We start from the raw sequence: 26,905 nt of genomic DNA, 5'->3' as shown, positions 1-26,905 counted from the left end.
GCAGGAGCTACAATTTGTAGATTAGTTTCACAAGTAATTTGATCAAATTCCTCCAACTGAATTGACTTTACAAATCAGAATGATGGTTCAGATCAAATAGCTAAATAGAAACATGTACTTCCAAATCAATTTGGCAATTTGAAAAATCAATTCATTTTCCAGATTAATTTAAAATGTAAAAGGACAGTGATCAACTACCAGTATCAGATATGAATCAAATAATCCATTTGTGGAAGTCATCCATAGAGGCTGTGCAAACCAATCCAGGCAATGCAAAAGAATACACTCCAATTTGCTGCTAAAAATATTTATTATGAAGAATCAGACATTTAGAAATGATCAGGAGCCATTCAGCAAAGCAAGAAGATGTCACAATCGTACATATTTCTTCTATAAGAGTGGGCAAATGCCAGTGGAAGTATGCTTCCTTTTCTGCTATACCTTACAGTATTGAATGCCATAATGAACAAAGTAACATAAGAAATATATTTTATCAGGTTTTAAATATTAAACATTACAAGGAAATTCAATTAAAAATTATCCTTTAAGCCTACAATATTCTAAAGATAAGAATTTAAAATAAACTTAAAATGATGGAAATTAATTGATTCCTTATAAATTCTGGTGGCACAAATAAAGGTGCCCTGGAAGCTACTAAAAAGTGGGACAGCAAGTAAGTGGAGTCTAGGAACTGGCCACATCTGGCAATAAAATAATTTCTTAGGTGATTCTTTCATGCACAATTATGAATAAAGACAGGTCACAGTAAAGTAATGCAAAGTGTGATCGCTTCTAGAAAATCTAGACATATCTTTTCTGCAGTAATAAGTTTGCAAAGGTAAAGTGATAAATGGCATATAACTATAATTTCTGTTCAAAAATTATCTTCCCAGGAATCACAAACATCCAATATTTTCTTGATTTTGGTAATCTGGAGATAAAAAGAAAACAATGCTATTATAATGTTCAAAAGTTCAATATTTCCACCTACAAAAGTTGGGAAGTTATCATAACATAAAATAAATTTAAAATCTATTTATGTTCTGTTTTATTTTGTAGACACCAAAATTATAATTGTAATGTAGGTACTGATGAGTCAATATAAAATGCTTGCATCTACCTTTGTTCATTTTTTAGCTGTATTGTTTAAATCAAAATTATAGATAATTCACTCAGAAGTGGTGAATATGCTACATAGATTGCATTTAGAAAAAAAAGAAATGAACTATGAGTATCAAGTATGATTCAAACAAATCTTCAATGTCACATATAATTTAGGGAGAAAAACATCTTTATCTTTTCTGTTCTTTGAAGAAAGAAATAGCAAAGAGCACTGAAACTTAAGAAACCAAAATATGTTATTTGAACATTATTCTCTAAAATAATTAAATATTTCAGAGTGTTTAGATTAAAGCATAAATCTACCCTTTTGTCCTCCCTCTGTCCTCTCCTACCTTGGCATTTTCCTGATTTAATTTTTTTACTTTATCTAATGTTTAACATTTAATGTATTTAATGTTTATCAAAATATAAAATACAAAAAATTTTAAAATAATGGGAAACTAGGGAAAGAAAAAAGGGAAAAGGAGAAAGCATGAGGTAGAAGGGCAGAAAAAAATCCTATGAAGATGGCCATCTTATCACAAGGCAAGGAGACTTAACTCTTTTTCAGCTTACTAACAGAAGGAATAGACATTCCTTTAGTTTATATTACTTCCCTGGGTTATGGAGAATCCTAGAATCACTCCACAAGATCCTCCATACAGCAGCGATCTTCAGGAAGCCTCAGGAGCTGTGCTTTGGATAAACTGATGAGCCATTCCAACCATTTCATTGTTGAAAAAGCCACCATTTTGGAATTTATTTTCATGACTTTCCCTTCTTAATCATTTATCTTCACTAACTAAAAGAGGCTCTTTTTAGGTACAGCTGGTTACTCCTTTTTGAAGATTTGTGCCATTTTTGATACTTTTTTATTATTAAATGACAAGGAAGAGAATTTCTGGAGGGAAGCTGAAATAAAAAAAAAGCCTGGAATGCCTTTTTTAAAAAAACTTTGATGGAGTAATGCAGTTTTATTTTACTATTTCAAGTAATCTGTAGCTCTGGGCTGTTTTGTTAAGGGTGGCTGAAACAATTTTTATGAATTCTGATTGAACAGGAACTATTACTTGTATTGCATCCTAACAGACTGAGCTGAAGTTCTCACTCTGGTCCACACATCCAGTGGGAACACGGACTGCTCCTATTGGCTGATGCCATTTGACAGCTGACTATAAAAGGGAGCTGTCAAACAGCACCAGCTGTTGCCTGTCAGCTGGCTGCCCTGTTAGCTTGCGGCAGCTGCGGCAACCCTTTATTGTTAAATAAAGTTACAGCTGATCCATCCAGTTGGTCCATGTTGCCTCAGTTATTCCGCCCGCCTATATAACTCTGGCGACAAGGATGGGATATGCTTAAGAGGCAACTGAGCATGATTACTGAGCTGAAAGTCACTATAAGAGCTGAAGCCACTACTGACCTGAAAGTCACTATAAGAGCTGATTGTCACTATTCGCAAGTGCAAATTTCAAATCCTCTCAGAAAAACCCAGCACCGCCTGAAGACGAGATGACTTCAACCCCAGCGTTCCCGCCTTTCAGACCAACAGCAGAGACATGGGAGTCTTACATAAATCATTTTGACTGTTTTCTAGACGCCATTGACCTTGCTGAAATTTCTACCCACAGGAAAAAAGCGTACTTTTTAGGTTTTTGTGGAGGCATGGTGTTTGACACTGCTACCACATTGCTGGCACCGCAATCAGTAAAAAATGTACCCTGGGAGGAATTGCAGGAAATCCTGTGTAACCATTATTCCCCTAAGCCCTCTCGCCAGGCATCACGCTTTTAGAAGATGAACCCAGGCTGAAGGAGAGACTATTAGTGGGTATATAGCAGCCTTACGGACAGCTACCTTACACTGCGGGCTTAGGGACTACCTCAAGGACATGTTATTGGACCAATTAGTTTGTGGTACAGAGATGCCTTCTTGCTAAAGGTGATTTGACCCTTAAGATAGCTATAGAGGAATCTCAAGCTGCTGAGCTGTCAGCACTCTCAGCGGCAGAGATTCAAGGAAACCCTGTCTCCCGGAATAGTTCAGCCATTCATTACGATGAAGTCTCTCCAGAGGAAAGCTCTGATGAAACCAATGATGTAAATCGCCTCAGGCAGCCCAAAGCCATTCAGAGGGGAAACAGGTCTGCTCCCAATCAGCCCCCACGGTCTCAGCCCATCTGACTGTGCTGTGGGAGGAATCACCTCAAAGCATCCTGCAAATTCAGGAATGCCATTTGTCTAAAATGCCAAAGGAAGGGTCATTTAATCAGGATCTGTCAGGCAGAAAAGACTTTTACCCAGCCACAGCAACCAATTCCTCAGACAACTCAGCATTTTCAAAAACAAATTGAAGATTTCTTCACCTGCTAACAAGCTAAATCACTAGACAAAGGCTCTAATAAAATAAGTGTAATTGTTTCTTTAGAAGGAAAACCTTGTAAGATGGAGGCAGACACTGGCTCAGCACTCTCCATCATCTCGTGGAGCACCTTGAAGTGAATCCTTCCTTGTATGGCAAAGAGGCTTCAAGACTGCAATCTAACTCTACATGACTACCAAGGTAGAACCATCATAGTCATTGGGAAAGGCAAGTTTTTCATTCATTTTCAAACTTTTAAGGGTCACTTGCTTTTAGTTGTTGTGGATGGTCCCCTCCCAAGTCTACTAGGGTTAGATTGGTTCCCTGCCCTTGGCCTTCATATAGGAGGAATTCACTCTATTGCCAACTTGGAGGTAGATGCCTTATTTAATGACTATGCTGATGTATTCAGCGAGGGCCTTGGGTGTTATGTGGGAACCCCAATATCCTTCAATTTGGACCCCCTAGCAGTTCCAATTCATCTGAAGCCTCACAGAGTGCCTTTTGCAATCTGCCTTAAGCTGGACAAGGAACTGGATAAGCTAATTAATCAGGGAATATTAGAGCCTGTGGACTTTGCGAAATGGGAAACACCTATAGTCACGCCCCTTAAAAAAGATGGCAGCTTAAAGATTTGCACAGACTATAAATGTTTGATAAACAAATATTTGCATATCAGCGCATATCCAGTCCCAGTCATCCAGCACCTGCTGCATTCTTTTGAACTAGGGACCATGTTTGCAAAATTAGATATGTCTCAAGCATATCAACAGCTCCCTGTTCAAGACACAGCTGCTGAACTACAGACTATTGTAACTCACAGGGGTACTTTCAGATGTAAGCATCTCTAGTTCGGGGTCAGTGTGGCCCCAGGAATTTTTCAGTAATTAATGGAGAGGTTACCACAAGGGTTACCTGTGTAATACCTTATTTCAATGACATATTAATTTCTGCCTCTGACAAACCTCAACTGATACAAAGAGTTGGAGGTGTTCTCGAGTGTTTCAGAAAAGCAGGCCTCAAATTGAAAAAGGAAAAGTGCACTATTGCCACACCACAAGTAGAATTTCTGGGTTACAAAGTTGATGCCTCTGGCATTCACCCAATAGAATCCAAAGTACACACAATCCACAATGCACCCACACCATCAAACAAGACTGAACTTCAGTCTTTCCTGAGACTACTTAATTTTTATGCCTCCTTTTTACCCCATAAGGTTTCCATAGCAGAACTACTGCATAGACTTTTGGACAAACATGCCTCTTGGCACTGGGGACCTAAGGAAGCCTATGCTTTCAAAGCAGTCAAATCATTGCTTACATTCGATGCTGTCCTTATTCAATTCAACAAAAAAATTCCTTTAGTCTTAATTTCAGACACTTCACCTTTTGGCATAGGAGCCGTATTAAGTCACAGACTGCCCAATGGTTCTGAGGCACCAATTGCCTTTTTCTCCAGAACGTTCTCTCTAGCAGAACACAACTATAGTCAAATTGACAAGGAGGCTTTAGCTGCAGTAGCATCAGTCAAAAAGTTTCATGAATTTCTCTGTGGTCGCCATTTCAAGCTAATTATAGACCATAAGCCCCTCTTGGGTCTTCTATCTGGCAACAGACAAACACCTCAGATTTTGTCTCCAAGAATGACCAGGTGGACATTATTTCTGGCTGCTTATTCTTAGACGCTGACACATCGAGCAAGCAAGCACTTCAGCCATGTAGATGCTCTCAGTCGTTGGCCCCTGCCTAATCTGGTGAAGGATCCTGCACCAACCAATGCTGTGTTCCTGATTGAAGACATCAAACTACATATCATTGCTTCTGACATCTCTGCCCACTCTGCCAAGGACAAGGTAATATCCCAAGTCCTTGACTGGATGGGAAGGGGGTGGCCAAAAGCCCCTTTTTCACCTCAATTCTTGCCTTTTAAAATCCATCAGCAAGAATTGTCTTCCTTACAAGGCTGCCTGCCATGGGGAACCAGGGTGGTTATTCCTGCCCAGTTACAGATTCCAGTCCTAAAGGTACTTCATGAGGGTCATCCTGGGATCGTCAGGATGAAAGCATTAGCTCGCAGTTATGTATTGTGGCCTGGCATGGACACCCAGATCACCAGCTGGGTAAATACTTGCCAGCCATGCCAGAGCACCAGACCAGCCCCACCCACAGCTACTCCCAGGAGAAGGGAAGATTCAGGGTCCCCATGGTCCAGATTACATATCAATTTGGCTGGCCCTTTCCATGGGGGAGCATTTTTAGTGGTGGTTGACTCCTTTTCAAAATGGGTAGAGCTAGCCTTAATCCCAACCACAACTTCTGAAGCAGTAGCTAAAGCCCTGCTACAAAACTTTGCTACTCATGGTCTTCCTGACACCATAGTGTCAGACAATGGGCCTCAATTCACGTCCAATGAATTTGGGGTATTCCTGGCTAACCAAGGAATTAGGCATGCCCAGACAGCCCCTTTTCACCCAGCTAGTAATGGCCTGGCTGAGATAGTTGTCAGATCTACCAAGGAGGCTCTGGAATGGCTTGGGCCCACTGATTGGCATTCCAGACTTGCTAAGTACCTCCTATGCCAGCACACTACCCTGTGTGCTTCTACAAATAGATCCCCAGCTGAACTCCTAATGGGTCGCCATTTGAAGATCACCTTGGACAGACTCCATCCAAATTACGCCCCAGTCATGCCTTTGGGCTCCAATAGCCAGGCTAGGAGTTTCACTGAAAACAATCAGGTCTATGCCAGGAACTATGCGGGTCACCCCTTATGGCTACTTGGTCAAATTGTGGCAGTAACTGGCCCTAAGTCATATAGGGTCCAGTTGTAAGACAGTCACATTTGGCACCACCATGTTGATCAATTAAGGGGGCATTGGAGTACTTCTACAGGTGGGCCTCCTGATGACTTCACCATGACCAGACCACTGGCACCCAAAGCAAGCTAACACAGACCCGATAATAATGCGAACCTACCAGGACAGTCGACAATTCCACACCCTGAGCCATTGGAAGCCGAAACGCCTGCCCCATCATTGCCAAAGTCGCTTTGACAAGTGGAGGATTCCCACTCTGTGGCAGCACCAACAGAACTGAGAAGATCCAGCCAATTGTGCAAGCGCCCGAGTTACCTAAAGGACTATGCATGCTCTGTTCAGGGAGAAAGGAGTATTGCATCCTAACAGACTGAGCTGAAGTTCTCACTCTGGTCTGCGCATCCAGTGGGAATGCGGACCGCTCCTATTGCCTGATGCCATTTGACAGCTGACTATAAAAGGGAGCTATCAAATGGCATCAGCTGTTGCCCATCAGCTGGCTGCCCTGTTAGCTCGTGGCAGCCGCAGCAACCCTTTATTGTTAAATAAAGTTACAGCTGAATGTTGCTCTGTGTTACCTCAGTTATTCCACCCACCTATATAACTACTTGGTTTATTTAAAAATCTATTCTTTGACCACAAGAGGGAGTTAAAAAGATGACAAAACAAATTGGAGCATATTTTTAGATAGGCATTAGAAAAAATATTTACATAAAACCATTCAGTTTTAGATCAATGATGTTTTAAAGATGGAAGAAAGATGAGCAATTTAGAGATGCAATAATGTGTAGAAAGTTATGAAAGAACTGAGACAATTTTATAAATATCTGACAAAGGACTTAACTGTAATTTTGCAGTATAAATCTGACATTAATCTTTATATGATGATGGTTTAAAATACAACCCACCCATTGCAACTGAAAGAAGGGCTCCAAGCAAATCTACAATTCTCAAGATGACAAGTTTGGGGTTTTTAATACATAGATACTAAGAAAGTTGAGAATTTTTTGAGACAAGAGACTTCATAGACCAAACTCAATTCTATTGAGGGCCGCATCAAGCTTGTGTTTCACCTCAGAGGCAGCAGGGTGGGTATGGCCATGGTGAGTGTGGCCAGCTCGATGTCTCTTGTGTCGGGAGTGCCTGTGGCATTGTGTGATTTTGTTGTCAGCACATTCAACTATGTAATGAACAAAGTAATGAGAATATTTCATTCATTCAGATCTAGGATGTCTTATCTTAGTGTTCCCTTTATTTTTTTGAGGTGTGTGTGTGTGTGTGTGTGTGTGTGTGTATGGCATTCAGCTTTGTTCGGGTATTTTCCCACGTCATAGTAGTTGTGCTTTTAAAGTTGTAGCGACGTTTCAGCAGAATCTCATCTGCCATCATCAGGCTTCTGTATAGTGTTCATCTGTGAGTCAGGCTTTTACAGTGGTTTCAGATTTGAATTTGGGGCAGCCTATTGCTGTGCCAGAATGGTTTTTTCTTCATCCTGATTGGTTGAGAGTCTTGGTCTGTGTTTATTGGTCTTGGAGTTTGCTGTGTTCTGCTTGATTGGTGTTTCTAATATCTTCTGTCTGTTTTTTGGCTCTTTTTGTATCTTGATTGGCTGGCAACATTGTGTTACTTTATTGGAGGCCTTTAGTGCAGCTTGGCTCCGGGTGAATGGACGGCTATCATTAGTTAGGAAGCTAGGTTTCATCTGGGTGCCTGGTTGGGGTGTGTTTGAGCTGGAGGTATCAGGGGGGATCTGTTTGTGCCCAGGTGTTTGCCTGGCTTGTGGTGTGGAGATTTTTTTGTTTGTGAGTGCAGGCTTCCAAATGATTGACAGAAGATATTAGAAACACCAATCAAGCAGAACACAGCAAACTCCAAGACCAATAAACACAGACCAAGACTCCCAACCAATCAGGATGAAGAAAAAACCATTCTGGCACAGCAATAGGCTGCCCCAAATTTAAATCTGAAACCATTGTAAAAGTCTGACTCACAGATGAACACAATACAGAAGCCTGATGATGGCAGATGAGATTCTGCTGAAACGTTGCTACAACTTTAAAAGAACAACTACAATGACATGGGAAAATACCCAAACAAAGCTGAACGCCATACATGTAAGTACCCGCGAAAACTTAAGAATATATATATATATATATATATATATATATATATATATATATATATATATATATTCTTTGGTTATTCGGTTTTCTCCGCGTAAGATTGGAAGTATCTAGGCAACGCTTCGATGAAGTCTCATTCATCATCTTCAGGCTTCTGTCTTCAGCTCTGTGCTTCTCAGAGTGATGTGAGCTTGCAGCTGCTTCTTCCTTTTAACTGCTAGTGGGGGTGTGACTTGATTGGGTGGGGGCTTGGCTGTGTTCTGATTGGGTGGGGTGTGTTCTGATTGGTTGGGGGTTTGGCTGTGTTCTGATTGGTTGGGGGTTGGCCATGTTCTGATTGGCTGGAGGTGTGTTCTGTTCTGTATATATATGTATGTATGTATGTATATATGTATAGATGTATAGATGTATATGATGTATATGGTGTATATGTATATGTGTGTGTGTATATATATATATATATATATATATATATATATATATATATATATATATATATATATATATATATATATATATATATATATATATATATATATATATATATTTGAAGGAAACCTTGAATGTAATTTTCTGTTTATAAAAGTAAGTTTGAAATTTTTTCATATACAACACTTGAGTTATTTCTAAAGCTTGTAAAATATTATTGAAAATTAATTTGAATATATTAATTTAAAAGAAAATAAAAAAGATGTATTAGAATTTAGAGTTCATTGATTTTAGAAATATTTTCAAAGAAAAGTTTAGAGTTTTAAAATTATTTTTAAAAAATGTTTTTCCCTTCAAGATTAAAGAATCTGAGAGAGTGTAACAAATTATGTTAACATCAATTATGATAGTCCATAATGATTAATAAGCGTAAACAGAAACGTATATTATTTTCCACAGCAAGAAAAAAGGGTAACAATTAAATTGATTCTGTTATTCACAATAAAGAACATATTTAATTTTGCTTCCATTTGGAAACTGCTTCTGGATTTTGTGCTTGTGATGGGAAAAAAAGGAAACTTTGATTTTGGTTTTGCTGATTAGATAGGTTTGTTATTATAGAAATGGCTAGTATGTGTTATTGCGTAAAAGTAAACAGTTGAGGTTGTTATGTTATTATTTTCTACTGTGCTAAAAAGACGTCCGTGGCCAGATCTTTTCCCCACCTAACTTTAGTATCTCAAGCATTTTCTTGTCCCTTTTCCAATTTTGTCCTACCTGAGAAATCACACATATTGTCCAACAGGCCTTCCTGGTCTACAGTCCTAGAAAGAATGGCAGATGGTCAGTTCTGTAATATACATAGATACAGTTTAGCTATTTTCTAAGTAAAAAGGAAACAGTATTTCTTCTTTTTAAGACATAATAGGTTATCAAATGGCTTATAGGCTGGATATCTACAGGATCATGCCCTTCTCTTGCAACTTCTGTCCAGTCATTAAAATTTGGTAACATTGGCAAACTCCAAATCCCAAATGTAGAACAATGTCATCTTGCAGGACCTAGGAGATGACCCTCCCCTGTAGCTGCACCCACTCTCTGAAATAGCATTCTTCCTGAATTCTATTCGCCCTTGACTCTGCAACCTGTTCATACATCTTTAAGGACCTGGCTCTTCCAACAGCACTTAGGACAGAGTGTTTCATAATCTACACTGTAGTATTGGATTTATATTACTTAATGAGTAACTGGATTCCTTATTTTTGTTTTTCTTTGATGTGCCATTAGTATGATCAATTATTCTTTATATTATTACATTTTTGGTGTTAAATCTAATATGTAAGATGCCTAAAGTTGCCTAGAGGTGGCATACAAGTTAATTAAGAGCTACCTTAGATTTCTAACCAAATAGGATAATGATATCAATAAAATAAAGATTGACTCCCATCCAATTCAAAGTCACTTTTTTCTTCTCTTTTAGTTTACAATAATCACTATGGCACATTTATTTTCCTACATTATGTAGACATTATTCCTAAATTTGGTATGTCAACTAAAAATTTGCACCCAGATAGTTTAAGGGACTTCCATATTCTGATTAATGATTCATAGAGCAACTTCTGATTTATCTTACTTGTATCAGGACAGTAGCTCCATTGCCGGTCTTTGTCATAGTTACTTGTGACAGAACACCAAAATCTTCCATCCTCTGAATTTTCATTGGTGCAAGAATTGAATCTTTTCCCAATGTAGGTGAATGGAAAGACACAGCGCTTGCCTTTAGAATTGCCTTCATATTCTGTACATATTGGAAACACACAAATAAAAAAGGGGTAGCCTTTATATTGGGATGAACTTTAATCTTATCCAGGCCTAGGATTCCAAACTCCATTTTTCCACATTTTATCTTTAACCTCTTTTCTTGCAAAATCATCTGTCTCTTTCTCTCTCTCTTCCCCACGCCACCCACCTACCTACCTACTAGAACCAACATTGGAAAAGGAAGTTGCAAGATGCTTTGCTAAGGACAAAGCAAGATCTGAATGCTTGATTAGGCTAAAAGAAGACATTACCAAGAAAACTTAGTTGTGTAAGATGCAGTTAGAGAAGTGCCTAGAAGCTTGTTGCAAAAAGACCTGTTGCTGGAAAAGTAAGGCTGTGGGCAAACAGAGTTTTAAGGGTATAGGTCATGCTAAGAACACCTGAACAGCACTACCTGTACACATACTGTTCCAAGTTGAACAGCATTACTTACATGTGTGGTATATTGATGATAAGAAATTTGTAACCAATAATTGTACTGTTGTTTAGAATTTCATACATCCTGAGGTATAAAAATAGAATGCCAGTTTTACTCATGGCTCCTTTCAGGTCTACTGAAACCAGTATAGCTCCTGCAACAGAGGTGTTATACGGGCTACCCTAAACATTCCTAAAACTGCTGTAGCATTTTCTGTCAGTTGTAGCTTTCAAATATTTTTCAACAATAGTCTTATGTAAAGCATTCTAAAATAGTCTAAGCACGAGGCGACCAGGGTATGAGTCATAAAGTTTTCAAAAACAATTATGTAGAGGAGAGGGGACTCTGAACATTATCATGATAGTTGTCTGAAAACTGAACAGAATGAAATCAAGAGAAGGCAGCAAAAGAAAGATCTATTGTAAAACAGATTGGAAGAAGCATGGCAGTAGGGAAAAAAATGAAATCTCCTTGGAGGAATTCCTATGTAGAAACAAATGGGAGAAGCTTGAGATATGGATGGCTACTTTTGTCTAAGCTTTAATCTTCATCATGTGGCCCAGTTTGGATCAAACATAGCCCACCTTCTGTTTCCTAAATTCATACAGGCACAGAAATGTGTGACCACTGCAGTAAAAGAGTTGGAAAGAATTCCACAAGCCATGCTCTGTATCCTATCTCTACCCTGTCATACCATCCACAATACTTGTTGTTTACTCCATTTCAGCTAATGTTATTGTTGTCCCTCACCTAGAATTAATTCTTCCACTCCAGTGCATTCATTTTTACTATTATTATTTTTTTCATTTCTACTTTCACACCCATCCACTTAAAATATTTCATTTGACCCACATTGACTTGCTTTCCCATCCTTAATCTGAACTTCTTTTTTATCTGTAATTGAAGATCTTAATTTGCATTTCCCATGTTCCATGGAAACTACCCCCTGACAGGACATTTGTTCCATTGAAATATCATTGCAGCTATTCAGAATCTCTGGATTTTGAGGTGGGGAAGGACTGTTGTTTCTCCTACCTTCAGTGGCACATGCCCTCCATTTACTGTCCTGGTCATAGTTTGCAGTTGTGGCACACCACAATTGGCCATCAGATGCACCTTCTCTTGTACAACGATAGTAGTATCTGTTGTTGAATCGGAAGGGAAATTTGCAAGGACCTAATTCTGAAAAGGAAAGATAATGGGGGAAGAAATGAAGCAGCACCCCCAAAAGAAGCAATCTTAAAACAGATAATTGGATGAGCAATGGGATGATTAAGATTCAAGGTAGAATAGAATTTATTAAGACATTGTGTATGCCATACATAACTGTTGAAAATGGATTTATCAATTAAAAAATAGACGTGCTTAAATGGTTACATATATACTGTATCTTCCTGCTAAAATTGATTGATTTCTGTCACGGTAATGTCCGGTCAGGAAACATGACCAGATGGATTAATTCTACTGTATGGGAGGTTACATTAGCAGAGTCTTGCAAGTCTGAAAGTTCATTTCCCTTTTTACCTTTACATTCCAAGAAATTGAGGTGGGCCCCTTCTGAGACTTGCCACAATCCTGTTTGTTCTGTGGACTAAGGTGATTTTTATTCAATCATTCTCACTGCCGTTTCCCCATCTTCCAAGGTTATTCTCACCGTTCTTCCTAACTCCTCTAACAAAGGAATAGCTTGATAGCTGAAGATTAATTCCTATAGTCCTAAAAGATTACCAAATAACTACCAGGACATCTTGAGGAAAACACTTTGTCTTCCTTGGTGAACTCATGGCCAATGGTGGTCCACAGCTGCTGAGTATCTCATAGCTCACAATCCTGATAGGGATGGTCAGGGCTTAGATCAAAAGCCAAAAAGGTGTTTTAGAGCAGCAACTGCATATGGCTGAATCTCTTTAACCTTAGGTGTGCATTTTCATAGAATCCCAGGGAAATCTGCAGCTTCTTATTACTTCCAAAGCACAGTATCAACTCTGGATCCATAGCACTGCACTTCCTTATGTCCTGATACATTTGTGAGTTCCACACTACTAAATACACTATCAGATTGGCCCAGCAAGTACTTTCAATTTAAATAGTTACAAATTGATTTTAATTTTAAATATTTAAAACTATATTTTTTTCAGTTCAGTTGGTTATTTGCCCAGTGACTCCTAATAATTCTGTCCTACGTAAAGGTGAACTAAGAAAATAAAAATGTATAAACTTGTAATAAAAATTCAAACTAAGATACTATCTGATCACAATATTTTCTGTACAGTAATACCTCTTTTAATTTTTCTTTCCATAGAAATTAATGGATCAACATTCTGTTATCTCACCTTCAGTTGTCCTTCTGTTTTCACCCCCAGCTACAACTCTCAACTATTGAGGTTCTTCTTTCTGCTTCAAATAATCCAACGAAATTGTTTACTTAATGGCATTTTTCAATGCACTTCTACCACATCTTCTTATTATTAGATGTGTATTAATCAGAACAGGTAGCAGTACTTGACCAACCATGAAAAACTAAGCAAGTCATTTCTGGCTATTAGTGGGGGTGCAGGTCACTAAGAAATCTCATTGTTACAGAGAAAACACATCAACATGTCAACAACAAAATATATAGAGAAAACAATGGCAAATCAGTTCTAATGTGTTGCCAAAAAAACAACATGGATATGTTCTTATAGCCCTGAAGAATCAATTTCTAAGGCAAAAATGACTTATTTAGACCTGTATTGTCTTACTTCAGATATACGACATATTTCTATGCTCTGTTCTTCAATGTCATCCCCAAGGCAGTCTTCAGAGGTAGATTGGATTGATAAATGGTAATTGGTGGAAAGTGATCCAGAGTGTTTTTGCAACTTAGTGTAGATTTGTACTTGATTCTCCCCTGTCCCAAAGGGGAGAATCAAGTCCTGCTAACTAGCAGAGCTAGTCAGCAGGATTGTCCAAAGTCTTTCCTTCTATCATCCAAGTTTTTTTCCATACCTGAGGGTGTACAGTAAGTCCATTTTGGTTCTCTATCATAGTTGCTGCTCAAAGAGCACCAGAGCTTTCCACCAGAAGACCCAGCTTTTGTGCAAGCTTGGTAGGATTGCCCCTTGTAGATAAAAGGAAACACACAAGGCCCCTGTGAATTTGCAGCTAGTCCTGAATAGTGATGAAAAAAAATGAGTAAAAGAGTCACCGATTATTGGGTTCAGCATTTGAGTTAAAGTATTTTTGACTTAATTGCAGTATATCAGAAATTATACTAAAAACAAATCTTTCTACTTGAAAAGGTGAACCACATCACTTAGTCTCATATGACTATTCAAATTGGAGATACTGATATAATAGACTAGAATTAGGCATTTTATGGCCTCCAATCACATTCAGCTCTTTAGCTGTCCTTCGGGCCTATGTGGGGCAAATTAGAAATTAGAAATCAAATGTAAATACACATAATCCTCAACTTATGACCAATATTGAGCCCAAAATGTATGTTATTAAGTGAAAAATTTGTTAAGTGAGTTTTGCCCCATTTTACACCCTTTCTTGCCACAGTTGTTAACTATATCACTGCAGTTAATAAGTCAATAACATGGTTGTTAAGTGAATCGGGCTTTGGCATTGACTTTGTCAGAAGAATGTAAAAGATGATCACATGAACTTGGGACACAGCAATGGTCATAAGTATGAACCAGTTGCCAAGCATCTGAATTTTGATCACATCATAGGGATGCTATACAGTTTGTTACTGTGAAAAACGGTCATAAGTCACTTTTTTCAGTGCCATTGTAACTTTGAACAGTTACTAAATGTACTGTTGTAAATTGAGGACTACCTGTAAGTGCTCTCCAAGAGTTGGGAAAAGAAGCCCAGATTAGGCTCTGTGCAATCACCACTTACGGCCGCAGGAAGACAAGGAGAGAAAGTATTTTTCTGCATAATGCTCACCCCTCACTTGGAGCAGACTGAAGAGGCAGCCATGGTTATCATATGAGGCGGCCTGACCTCAGCCACCCACTGCCATATCCTCAAAGCACCACCTTACAGGTGAATGGGTGGTGTGCAGTCAGAAGTTATTGGTTTGGGCTTTCACAACACCCCCAGTTCCTCATGTGGCCCTTTGGTAAAATTAATTGCCCACTCTAATTAAACCATTGTTTGTGTTTTATATTGAACATTATCAGTTCCCATGACCTTTATTAATCTATTTCTCAAGATGTAAGGGACTTGATCTAAGGACGTTGGTTAAATGCCCTGCCTCTAAACTACACAGTATTGTTCCTCTGTTCCTCAAAAATGTATTCATTTCTGCACCATTCTCAACCTTTTTTATCCATTTTTTATCAATTAAAAAGTCTCTTTCCTTTACTTTCCTTTGTGTACAACCTAGCCATGTCTATTACACCAAATAAGCTAACACCACACAGTTATCTTACTAGTATCAGCACAGTAGCTCCATTGTTTCTCCTTATCATAACTCCCAGTTGTTGCGCACCAGAATCTTCCTATTTCTGCATCTTCATTTGTGCAAGTATAATACGTTCGTTTCTTGTATGTAAAGGGGAATGTACATTGTTTTCCACCAGAATTACCACCATATTCTAAGCAAAAGACAAAGCAATAAAATATTTATATATTATATAAAATTATGTATATATATGTGTGTGTGTGTGTATAATTTTAGCATTGTTCCATACCATATTATTTCAGATTTTACTTCCATATTGTTGAGCCCCTTTATCATGTGTATATTTGAAGAGTCATACATCTAATGAGTCATGGTGGCACAGTGGTTACAATGCAGTATTGCAGACTACCAGTGTCAAGTATATACTTTGAGATACAGAGCTCTCTTCTGGGAGAGAGATTAAATGACTTGTCATCCAAACTATATCTTTTTAATCTTGTATAATTAAGCTTCACATTGATGGGCAGTTACATTGTTGTGGTGAAGCTAGGTTAAGCTTACTAAAGTTCAGACAAACACTCTACAATAGGGGTCGCCAACCTTTTGGATCTCAGGGACCAAACTCATAATTTTAAATCCCAAGAACCACTAACTGGTTCTGTGGGCATGGCCTAATTTGTGAGTGTGGCTTAGTGGTCATGTGACTGGCTAGGCATGGCTTGTATGTAAATATTATAAATATTTATATAAATATTGATTTTTTTATTAAAAAAAGAGCAACTTTTACCCAAAAGCAGGCAAAGCAGGCAGGCAGATTGAGTTGCTCACAGAATCATTCAGTGATCTATCTATCTGCCATCGGCTACCTGAGTTTGTCACATAAAATTTGTTTGCTGTGAGACTGCACTGAATAATAGAACCTTCAGTGCTAAGGGAGGTTTGGCTGTGCTTAAAAGCAGAGCCGAAGATCTAAAGACAAGCTAGAAAGCAAGAAATCCAATCATTTCCTGCTTCCTAGCTAATCAAAATTTCCCAGCACAGCAGAACAGCTGATGGTTGGAAAAAGGAAAAATAGCAATTTATCAGGCAAGTTTGCCGGGTAAGGAGTGAATGGGCAGGGAGGGTTCCCGTGGGTCAAGTGGGCTGAACAGCCTTGTGTTTCTGCACAGCCTGGATTAATTGTTTTGGGGGGATGCTCTGGGGGTGAGATTTCTCTGCGACCCACCCAAATTTTCTCATGGCCCACCAGTGGGCCACAGCCTACCGGTTGGCGACCGCTGCTCTACAATGCCTGTTTTAATTCTATACTAGATTAAACCAGAAACATTATAAAAGGAATCACCTGACTGTTTCAGGGTTACTGTTATATTTCCTAACCCTATTGAGTAAGGTAGCACAGAAATGTAAATATGTCAAACCTTTAGTGGCACAATACTTCCATTGTTTATATTGATCATAGTTTGCAACTGTGGCACACCATGGGCGGTTCTGGCTTGCATCTTCAGTACAAGATTTGTAGGATTTTCCCTTGTAAATAAATGGAAAGACACAGGGAGGAGGCACTAAAATGGAAAAAAGACAATACCGGAATTCAAGAAGCTCCTTGCTAAGCATTCACTTATTCCCTTGATTAGAAGTAGGAAACATATCCAAACATTATACAAATTATCTAAATAAATACTCTCTGAAAATCAATTTCCTAAAGCAAAGATCAATGATACACTATCCCAGGTGAAACGAATCAAAACATTAGTGTATTTTCCTTACCTGATGCAAAAAGTGATTGAAGAAGAGAACTGAATAAAAAAAATGCTACAATTGTGGCCATTTTCTTTCTAAATGCACTTGACACCCCTGGAGAAGGATGTACCAGCCCACACTGGGTCCTTCAAGACTGTGCGTTGAAACCAAATTTTACCACTATGGTAAAGATTGAAGCAATATTTCTTTATTCTGCTTAGAAAGACACAGGGAGATTGCCCTCAAAGCCTGCGTGATATTGTTGAATACAGCCAACTCTTTTATACTCCCAAACCACAAAACTCACAATCCTGAATCTGTCATGTGTCACACACACACTTTGCCTTATATGGCTAAAAACTCCTGCAGCAGTTACAAATATGGGTAAATATGTACATAAGTTAACCATCAGTTTTCACAATGTAATTACCCTTTCATAAGCCTTATGCTCCATATATTTAGTTTACAAATAATGCAGTAATATTTGCAATACCTACAATACCTGAAAACTGTGGTTTTCACTTCCTCCTACACACCTGGCCTTGAACAATATTTGGGGGTTACAAAAAAAGTTCAAGCCACTGTAAAACAGTTGTTTTAGCAAAGTTGGAAAATAATGTTTTTTATTTAGATGTTGATATTTTTTCTAATTTATCCTATCAAAAGGTTTTGTATACTCCATAAGGCATCTCAGTGGGCATCTATTTCTGATATCTGCATAATCATCAAGAACAGAATAAATGCTTTATTTATTTATTTCAACAACATCATTTCCTCCCAAATGTTTTCAAGGTGGTGCTCTCTGAGCTTGGTTGTTTTCTTGCAGACATTTCATTATCCAAGCTAGGTAACATTGTCAGTGCTAATCCTGATGATGTCTAGGGCTAATGATGTTACTTAGTTTGAAATAAATATCTGCAAAAAAAAAAAGAAGAAGAAGAACCTCTCAGAGAGCACCTCCTTTCAGCCCTGAGCTACAAATATTCTCATCTATTGGTATCATGGTAGTAAGCTGTGCAGAAACCCCTAAACTGGTACCTCTCCAGATATGTTGGAGTATCTTTCCACAGTTTAGCCTAAGATCTGTAAGATAAGCATAACCCAAAAAGTTGCAATATAGTTGAGAAATGATTAAATCCCCTACAATCAATCAGAATAGAGCTAGAAGGGACCTTGGAGGTCTTCTAGTCCAATCTCCTGCTCAAGCAGGAGACCCTATACCATTTCAGATAAATGATTGTCCAATCTCTTCTTAAAAACCTCCATTGATGATGCACCCACAACTTCTGAAGGCAAACTGTTCCACTGATTAATTGTTCTCACTGTTAAGGAGTTTCTCCTTAATTCCAGTTTGCTTTTCTCCTGAATTAGTTTCCATCCATTGTTTCCTACTTTGCCTTCTGGTGCTTTGGAAAATAATTTGAGTCCCTTTTGTTTGTAGAAGCCTCTCAAATACTGGAATATTGCTATTATTTCATCCCTAGTCCTCTTTTCTAGACTAGCCATAACCAATTTCTGCAACCATTTTTCATATGTTTTAGTCCCTAACTTTAATCATCTTAATTGCTCTTCTCTGTACTTTTCCAAAGTCTCAATATCTTTTTTGTAATGTGGTGACCAAAACTGGATGCAGTATTCCAGGTGTGGTCTTACTAAAGTTTTATAAAGAGGTACAAATACTTCATGTGATTTTGATTCTATGCTTCTGCTTATACAACCAAGGATTGTAGTCAATTTCTTTCGCTACAGCTACACACTGCTGGGTCATATTTAATTGATCATCCATTAAGACTCCAAGGTCCCTCTCACAGTTTCTGTTTTTAAGCTAGGTTTTATTTTATTTTCTGTTATGTTCTGTTCTATTATATTCTCAACTATATCATACCTGCCCTTGTATATTAATACTTCAATTTCACCTTGTTTGTACCTCAAACTTTGAGCATTGGTTTAATGCATCTGAGTCCTTTATGGCTGGCCCTGGGTATGCTTCTTATGTTTCCTGCTTTATATCTGAGTTTTTATATCTTTCTACCATCCTTACCTCCTTACCTCCTTTTTTTTAATTGGTTGTCTTGGGGTTTGTGCTTGGAATTAGGCCCTAATGATCCTAAAGATTGATCACAGCCCTCCCTCAATTTTAGTTTAAAGCCCTTTGGATAAGCTGAGTCTGTTAGGAATGTAAGTCACCTAACAGCTATTTGGGTTGGACAATATACAAACCAGGATAGACATTTTAATACTCTTTAAGAAAATGCAAAATTTGTAATTGGGTGTGGTTTCTCAAATGGCCATAGGATGGAGCTAGAAATCTGGGTTGTCTTAGTATTAGTCTCAGAAGAGAGTGTGTCTCAGTGAGTCTCTCTGTTTCCTTCTGTTGGAGAGTATTGCCGTTCCTCCATTTCTTCTAATTGACTGATATTCTTGGATTTGATGTAAGTCTGATACTGAACTGTTTTTGACACTGGACTATGTTATTGGATTATCCCTGGACTGAAAACTGACTGATTTAACCTGTGAATGACTTTTGACTGCTTGTTTTAAATTTTGCTTAAAAGTTTCTGGAAGTAAAAACCTACATTTACTGTACAGTATATCTGTGTGCTGTGTGTGTATTATTCAAACACTACTCTCTATAAGTCTCCCTGTATGCGCTCATTCTCCTCACGGGGAATTACCTCAACAGAGTCAATCATTTTCCAAATACATTCTTCAAGGTTCTTGTGAGATGCAGTTCATCCCTTGTCAAAACCCCTTCATGTAAGTAATGCAAATCATGGTCTTTGAATCCAAAGTTTACTTGATTGTATCATCCTTTAAACCAGTGATTTATTTCTAAAATCCTTTGTTTCCTCATTGGATGTTGATCTTTTGTTAGAAGTACAGATGAAAACACCACTTATCCTCCTAACTTCTTAACTTTCCTGCCAAGCAATAGTCTCTTTATATTGTTTTCAGATTCATAATTGTGTCATTCATCTCCACATGAAAGAAAAGAAAGAGATAGTAATCTGTAGGCTCTCAGTCACATCTTTGTAGTAAATCCCTAGATCAGGGCTGTCAAACTCCCAGCCCATGGGCCAGATGCATCACGTGTTGATCCTGCCCATGCCCAGTTTAGCGAAGGGGGGGAAAGTCCCAGTATGTCACATGATGCTGCCATGAGGACATGAGTTTGACAACCCTGCCCTAGATTGATTGTCTGGCCTACAGATTGCTGATTTCATTCCCCTGAGAAGAGATTGCCCTATTAGCAACACTCCCTTTTTTTTCCTGAGAAAATCTGGATTACTTTTCTTCCTGTCAGAAACAGATAACAGATAATCAGAGTTGGAAGGGATCTTTTAGGTCATCTAGTCCAAGTGGGAGACCCTACACCATTTCTGACAAATGGCAGTCCAATCTTTTTATTTATTTATTTATTTATTTGATTTGCCAATTGTTTACAAGATAATAAGTATAAGTGTATACATAGTTGTGAATACATGAAATGGGTACATATAAGAAAAATAAAAGAATAAGAGAAACAATAGGACAGGGACAGTAGGCACGTTGGTACGCTTATGCACGCCCCCTACAGACCTCTTAGGAAAGGGGTGAGGTCAATAGTAGACAGTCTAAGGTTAAAGTTTTTGGGGTTTGGGGAAGAGACTACAGAGTCGGGTAGAGTATTCCAGACATTGACCACTCTATTGCTGAAGTCGTATTTCCTGCAATCAAGTTTGGTGCGGTTTACTTTGAGTTTGTATCTATTGTGTGCTCTTGTGTTGTTATGGTTGAAGCTGAAGTATTCATTGACAGGTAGGACATTGCAATGTATGATTTTATATACCATGCTTAAGTCAGACCAAAGACGGCGTAATTCAAGGTTTTCTTTTTCTTTTCTTTTTTTCAAGAAAAGGTTTTTCTTGAAAGTCTCAAGTCTCAAACACTTGAAGATGTCCCTTCTCCAGGTATCTACATGCTTTCTTCCAGGAAAAGGATATGAAATCAATTGCTCAGCTCTAGTGAGGTCATACTGGATTGGGCCACACTATATAGCAGGGACATTACTCAGGACATACCAGACATTACTCTTGGTTGTTGTTTTCTTCTATGAGTGACATAGGTCTATGCCTAAAAGTTTACATATATGGAAGTTTTCTGGTAGTTGTTTGTTCTTTCATATGTTCAGTTTGGATACAGTCTTCTTCCTTTGATTGGCATTTCTCATTTTGTAAGTTTAGTCTCAGACTGGCTAGAGTTTCCTCTAGACCCTTAATTTTTTGCTTAGTTTACATTTGGTACATGTGTAATTTGAGTCCTCTAAGGGCATGAGTACATAGAGGGAATATATTTGGCAAATGACAACTGTGTCAGATTCTTTTTCCATAATTATGTTTCTTTTTACAACCACTTCATTTAAAAATTAAAAATGTCAAAAGTTTTCAAAATGTTCAAAAATATAAAAGATTTTTCCAAAACTTTATAAATTCTAAATAATTTTTTTTAATTCTAAAGGATCATATAAACATTTAAAATTTTCAAAAAAATCTATTTTATAAAAAATAAAATTTAATAATTTAAAAGGGTTGTTTCAAAGAAAAATTAACAAGTTTATCTAAAAATTTAAATTTTTAAATTTCCAAAAAATTTAGAAGAATTTTTTTAAAAATATATATACCAAAAATGTCTATTTTAAAATGTTAGTCTTTTAGTCCCTCCTGCAGCTAATGTTGGATAGAAGTTAAATGCTAGTGAGGTTGCCTATAGATAGAGCTTCTAATCCACAGGTGTATAAAAGTAATGATATTGTTTGCAAAAGTTTGTAATCCACTGACTTTGACACCAAAATGTATCTTTTAATCACAGGTGTAGACATTGGTCATGTATCTAAAACAGACAAATTTCAGCAAAACCTGTCTGTACCCTCTAATTATCCAAGAACTTCCAGTAAAGTTATCTGGCATAGTTCTTACTTATTATGCTAGGTCAACAACTCACTGCATGGTAATTGGCTGAATTTTCTTTTTCCTTCTTCTGTCAGATGTGGATAATATATGGCTGAAACCCAGTCTCTAGAAATGCAGGGTGAGTTAACAAAGTAAGTGGAAAGTGAAACCATCACTAGATTTCAACACTTAGGATGTATTTGTATCAATTCAGATCTGGGGAAATTCCAGCATTTAATTGCCCAATTTGTTTGTATATTTCAACAATTGAAACTAGAAGCCGTTTCAACATCTGCTTTCCCCCAGATTTTATTATCTTTATATAAAGCTTGAAAATTTCAGGGATTGTTCTTGGTGAGATATCACGCTCCAGGGCAAAAGGGAGAATTTCAATCTCTGGAATTAACTATAAAAATGAAGTAGCCTTTTCTGTCCATATTTCATATACCAACACAACACCTTTTTTGTGTAATAACTAAGATTTTATAATACTTCTTCTTAAGGAAAATATTTGAATATAGGAGATATAATGAACTTGGCTATAGTGGGGTGAGAGAGTGACTGGCCCAAAGACTCCTACCTGACTATCGTATCTAACGAAGGACTAGAACATCATCTCCTGGTTTCTAATTTAACCCCATAGCCATTATATCAGTTGAAAAATCACTGAAAAGCAGTAATTGTTCATCCCATGCTGTTATACTACATGAAACATAAGGAGCATTTGGCAATGAAAAAGAAAACTTTTCACTGAAAAGTGAAAGAAAACTTGATGGCAAACTTGCAGCTTAGAGCTTCTTGCTTATTTCACAGTCAAGAACAATAAGGGGTATGTTTTGCTTAGAATGCCATGAACTCAACTCCCCCATGTTTACAATTAAATTTCAAATTAAATTTGAATCTCAGACTACCTGGTTGCAATACAAGCAATTTTTTACTTATAATCATTCATTTGGAGATGATTTTAAAGTATAATGGCAGTGAACAAAAGGACTTACAACACTTGCCCAAAGTTCTAACCATTGTAGCTCCATGGTGACATGATGAAAATTTGGGTGCTTGTAGGCATACCCATACCCTTATGACTGAAGGACCACTGCAACACTCCACCAGCATTATTGTGGACTAAAGGACCATGGACAGTTAGGCCCACTGACATGTGGAAACTTGCTGTGAGTTTAATGCTTTGGATAGCCAGACCTACCGGTGTGTGTGGGGGGACTCCTCTATCTCTTCCCATGCCACTCTAGAAAGGTTTGCTCCCCCTCCCCCACCCTACTTTGCCTTTTCTTTTCCTTGCAGTTGATGACAGGCATGCCCAGCTGATGGGAGGTGCTGCTGGAAGATAGCAAAGGAAATCTGCCTCAAGGCTGATTCTTGTGAATGGAATCCAAGCAATGCAAAATAATGTGCTCCAGTTTCTGATTGGAATATTTATTACAAAGAATCAGCAATTTTCATTAAGTAATGCAATACTAACTTTTAGCAAGTGCACACTAATAATAAGTTTGTAAAGATAAGGTGACAAATGACATATATCATAACTTTGATTGCAAAATTATCATCTCTGGAATCAAATCATCCCAAATGTTCTTGATTTTAGTAATCTGAGGGCAAAAGAAAAACAATATAGTTACATCATGAAATTTAAGAACGTTCAGCATTTCTACTTACAGGGTGATAAGTTATGTCAAAAAAAGATTAGAAATCATAGCCAATTTAGTCAGAAAAAATAAATAAGCTACCTAGGTTGCATTTACTACAAAAGGCAAGAAATGATTTGCATTATTACTCAACCATCGCAGGACAGCTCTGTAGGGTTACCGCATGCAATATACAAATTGTGTATTAAATAATGGAGATGCATGAAGCATGGATACCAACTGTTATTATTTTTTATTTTTTTTAATGGCAAGAAATGGAACCTACATGTGGCTGCAAATGAATGTAATGTTTAATAAATTTTAATACTTTAGGAAAACATTATTTGGAGGCACAACATGGAATTGTGCTCAATGGCTCTTATATGACAACAGCAGTTTGAGTATTAAATCTAATTTTCTTAATAGCTAAGATTGTGGAAGGTGATAGAAATAACTAAGGAGGAAAGTTCCCTGTATCTCTAAATTCTGGCTCAGGAACAAAACTTTGAAAGACTGGAGTTAAATACAATCTACTTTGGAGGACTATTGCTTTGATTCTGATCATTTAGTTTAAATTAATCTGCCACAGATTTTGGCAAAATCCAGCAGCGTTAATGAATCTTCCCCCTTTGTCATCTTTATTGATGCAAGAGTAAAATGAGCAGCCTTTGTACTTAACAAAAGATTATCCACCAGAATTACCTCCATATTCTAAACATAAGAGCAAACATTAAAACATATAAACTGTCTTTGTAATATCTTATGTCACATCACTTCAAGATTTAATTTCATGTCAGTAAGACACTTTTCTTGCTAACCAAGAAAGGTAAAAGAACAATGCATTCAATGTACACGGAAGCCCTGGTATATGTCATTTTAGGATGCTGACTGTAAATGCTAGGAATACATCATGAAAAAAAACCTTTGGTAGCGTTATTAGTTTATCAGTAATTATAATGTGTAATTTATGATGCTCACTAAAGGTGTATACAAACCAGGGGTGGTATGCTACTGATTTGGACCAGTTCACCTGAACTGGTAGTAAAAAAAGCCTCTGACGATCAGCTGAGAAGAGGAACAAAAGCTTCATACTGTTGTGTCTGGAAGGATGGGTCCAAGAACGGAGACAGGCTCAGAAAGTAACTACAGCTCTTTATTAGTGACTTCAGATCTGAGCGATTTGCCCTAGCCGCAGCAGCCCCTTTTATAGAGCTGGCTGCGGCTATACGGCCAATGACAGAGGTTTGACCAATCGCGGCAGCCCGTTTACCAGCCAATCAGATCAGTCCGGAGCGATCAATCACGACCCGCTGTAAGCGGACCAATCCGCTTTGCAGGCTTTCAAGCCTGCTAGTCCGGAACACATACAATCCGTTTAAAGGGTGAGGTTATATAGTCTCACAGGTAGGCGGGTCTTCGCACCTGTCTACCTGACTTGCGTTGTTCGAAATGTCCTTGCTCAGTCTCTGGTTCCGACGGGCTGCTTGCCGGAAATCCCTGGAACAGTGAACTGGTTCCGTAGCTGTGACTCCCTTCAGGTGATCTCGGGATGAGTGGCACGCCTCCTTCGTTGCTAGAGCTTGGGCTCACAGGGTTTGCTGGACCTGTTCGGTTGCTGCTACTTGGTGAGATGATCACGTGCCAAGGCTCTTCATCAACTGGTGAGTATTGTAGGCTTTGCTGTGGTGATTGTGGGGTTCTTTCTTCTAAACCAGATGTTGGTTCAATTTCAGAACCCCTGATTTCCCTTCCCCTTCTGGTTTCGTGGTTAGGGTCACTGATGGGAGATGTGGTTAGCCTGGATCGCAGCTGGTCGATGTGGCGTTTCCACATTCTCCCATCTGTGGTTTCTAGTCGGTAGGAGTGGGGGCCTGTAATTTGAGTTATTTTGGCAGGGATCCACAGAGGGTCACCTGAAAAGTTCTTTGCAAATACAGGGTCTCCTACCTTAAAGGCACGGTGTTTACTGCTGGAGCCCAAGGGTTTCTCCGGGGTATATGCAGGATGTAGGCGGTCTAGCGGAGATCTGAGTTTTCTGGCCATTAGAAGTTCAGCTGGGCTTTTGTTGGTCGTAGTGTTTGGTGTAATATGCTGGAGAAGGAGCATCCTAGTGACTTTATCGTGGATGTTGCCATGTTCCATTTTTTGTAGTGTCCTTTTTGTGAACTGAACCATTCGTTCAGCTCTACCATTTGCCACCGGGTGAGCTGGCGATGTCAGTGCATGTCGTATGCCACGATCTGCTAAGTATTGTTCAAAGGCTAAGGCGGTAAATTGAGGGCCATTGTCGGATACCAGGACATCTGGTAGCCCATGCGTTACAAAAAGTCTGTTCAATTTTTGATGACCGCATCTGTGGTGGTGGTCTTCATTTTATTTACCTCGAGCCAGTTTGAGTATGCGTCTACTGTTATCAGGAAGGTATGCCCTTTTGTGGGTCCCGCAAAATCGATATGGATGCGCGACCAGGGGCCTCTGGGCGTTTCCCATTCGGCTGGTGAGGCTCTTGGCAGGGCTGAGTGTGTCTCTTGGCATTTGCTACAAGTGGCGACCCAGGTTTCAATTTGTTTGTCCATACCTGGCCACCAGGCGTAGCTCCTTGCCAGTGCTTTCATGCGCACGATGCCCGGGTGTCCATCATGCAGTAATTGTAGAACTTTTTTTTGTAGTTTTGCTGGTATGACCACTCGGTCTCCCCACAATATGCACCCTTTTTGTGAGAAGAGTTCTGTTTGTCTGTTCTTAAAGGGTTTAAAGATCTTGTTGAGTTCGATTTGTGGCCATCCCCTCTCCACCCAGCCAAGAACTCGTGCCAAGCATGAGTCTTTTTTGGTGTCCAATGCGATGTCTTGCGCTGTTGGTGGAGGTGAGGGAAGAGTTTCAATCTGTAGTATTGATAGTGTGGGAGCCGGGTCATCTTGGAGTTCTGGCAATGGAGAACGGCTCAAAGCATCTGCGTGGGGGATGGTTTTCCCCGGTCGGTGCTTTAATTGGTAGTCGTAGGCGGCTAAGAACTCTGACCATCGTGTCATTCTTGGGGATAAAATATGTGGAGTAGGTTTATCGCCTGCCAGGATGCCAAGTAATGGTTTATGATCTGTGATGATGGAGAAGGATCTTCCATACACGT

General features: G+C 38.6%; 1 protein-coding gene across 1 annotated transcript in view; it reads right to left on the bottom strand.

Moving 5' to 3' along the window:
- Positions 1–291: 291 nt before the first annotated feature.
- LOC113424401 (epididymal sperm-binding protein 1-like) overlaps positions 292–26,905 on the bottom strand; it is a 40,926-nt gene continuing 14,312 nt past the window's right edge. The window contains 7 exon segments of the mRNA XM_087945901.1: positions 292–931; positions 9,604–9,650; positions 10,460–10,624; positions 12,101–12,247; positions 14,054–14,215; positions 15,493–15,657; positions 16,883–17,026. Of these exon segments, the coding sequence (XP_087802027.1) occupies positions 9,643–9,650; positions 10,460–10,624; positions 12,101–12,247; positions 14,054–14,215; positions 15,493–15,657; positions 16,883–17,026 (791 nt within the window). The 3' untranslated portion in view covers positions 292–931; positions 9,604–9,642.

The sequence above is a fragment of the Notechis scutatus genome, chromosome Z (assembly GCF_049901735.1).
Source record: "Notechis scutatus isolate UNSWTSFEM ecotype Mainland chromosome Z, rNotScu1.2, whole genome shotgun sequence".
NCBI lineage: Eukaryota > Metazoa > Chordata > Lepidosauria > Squamata > Elapidae > Notechis > Notechis scutatus.
This window is presented reverse-complemented; position numbering and strand designations above follow the sequence as displayed.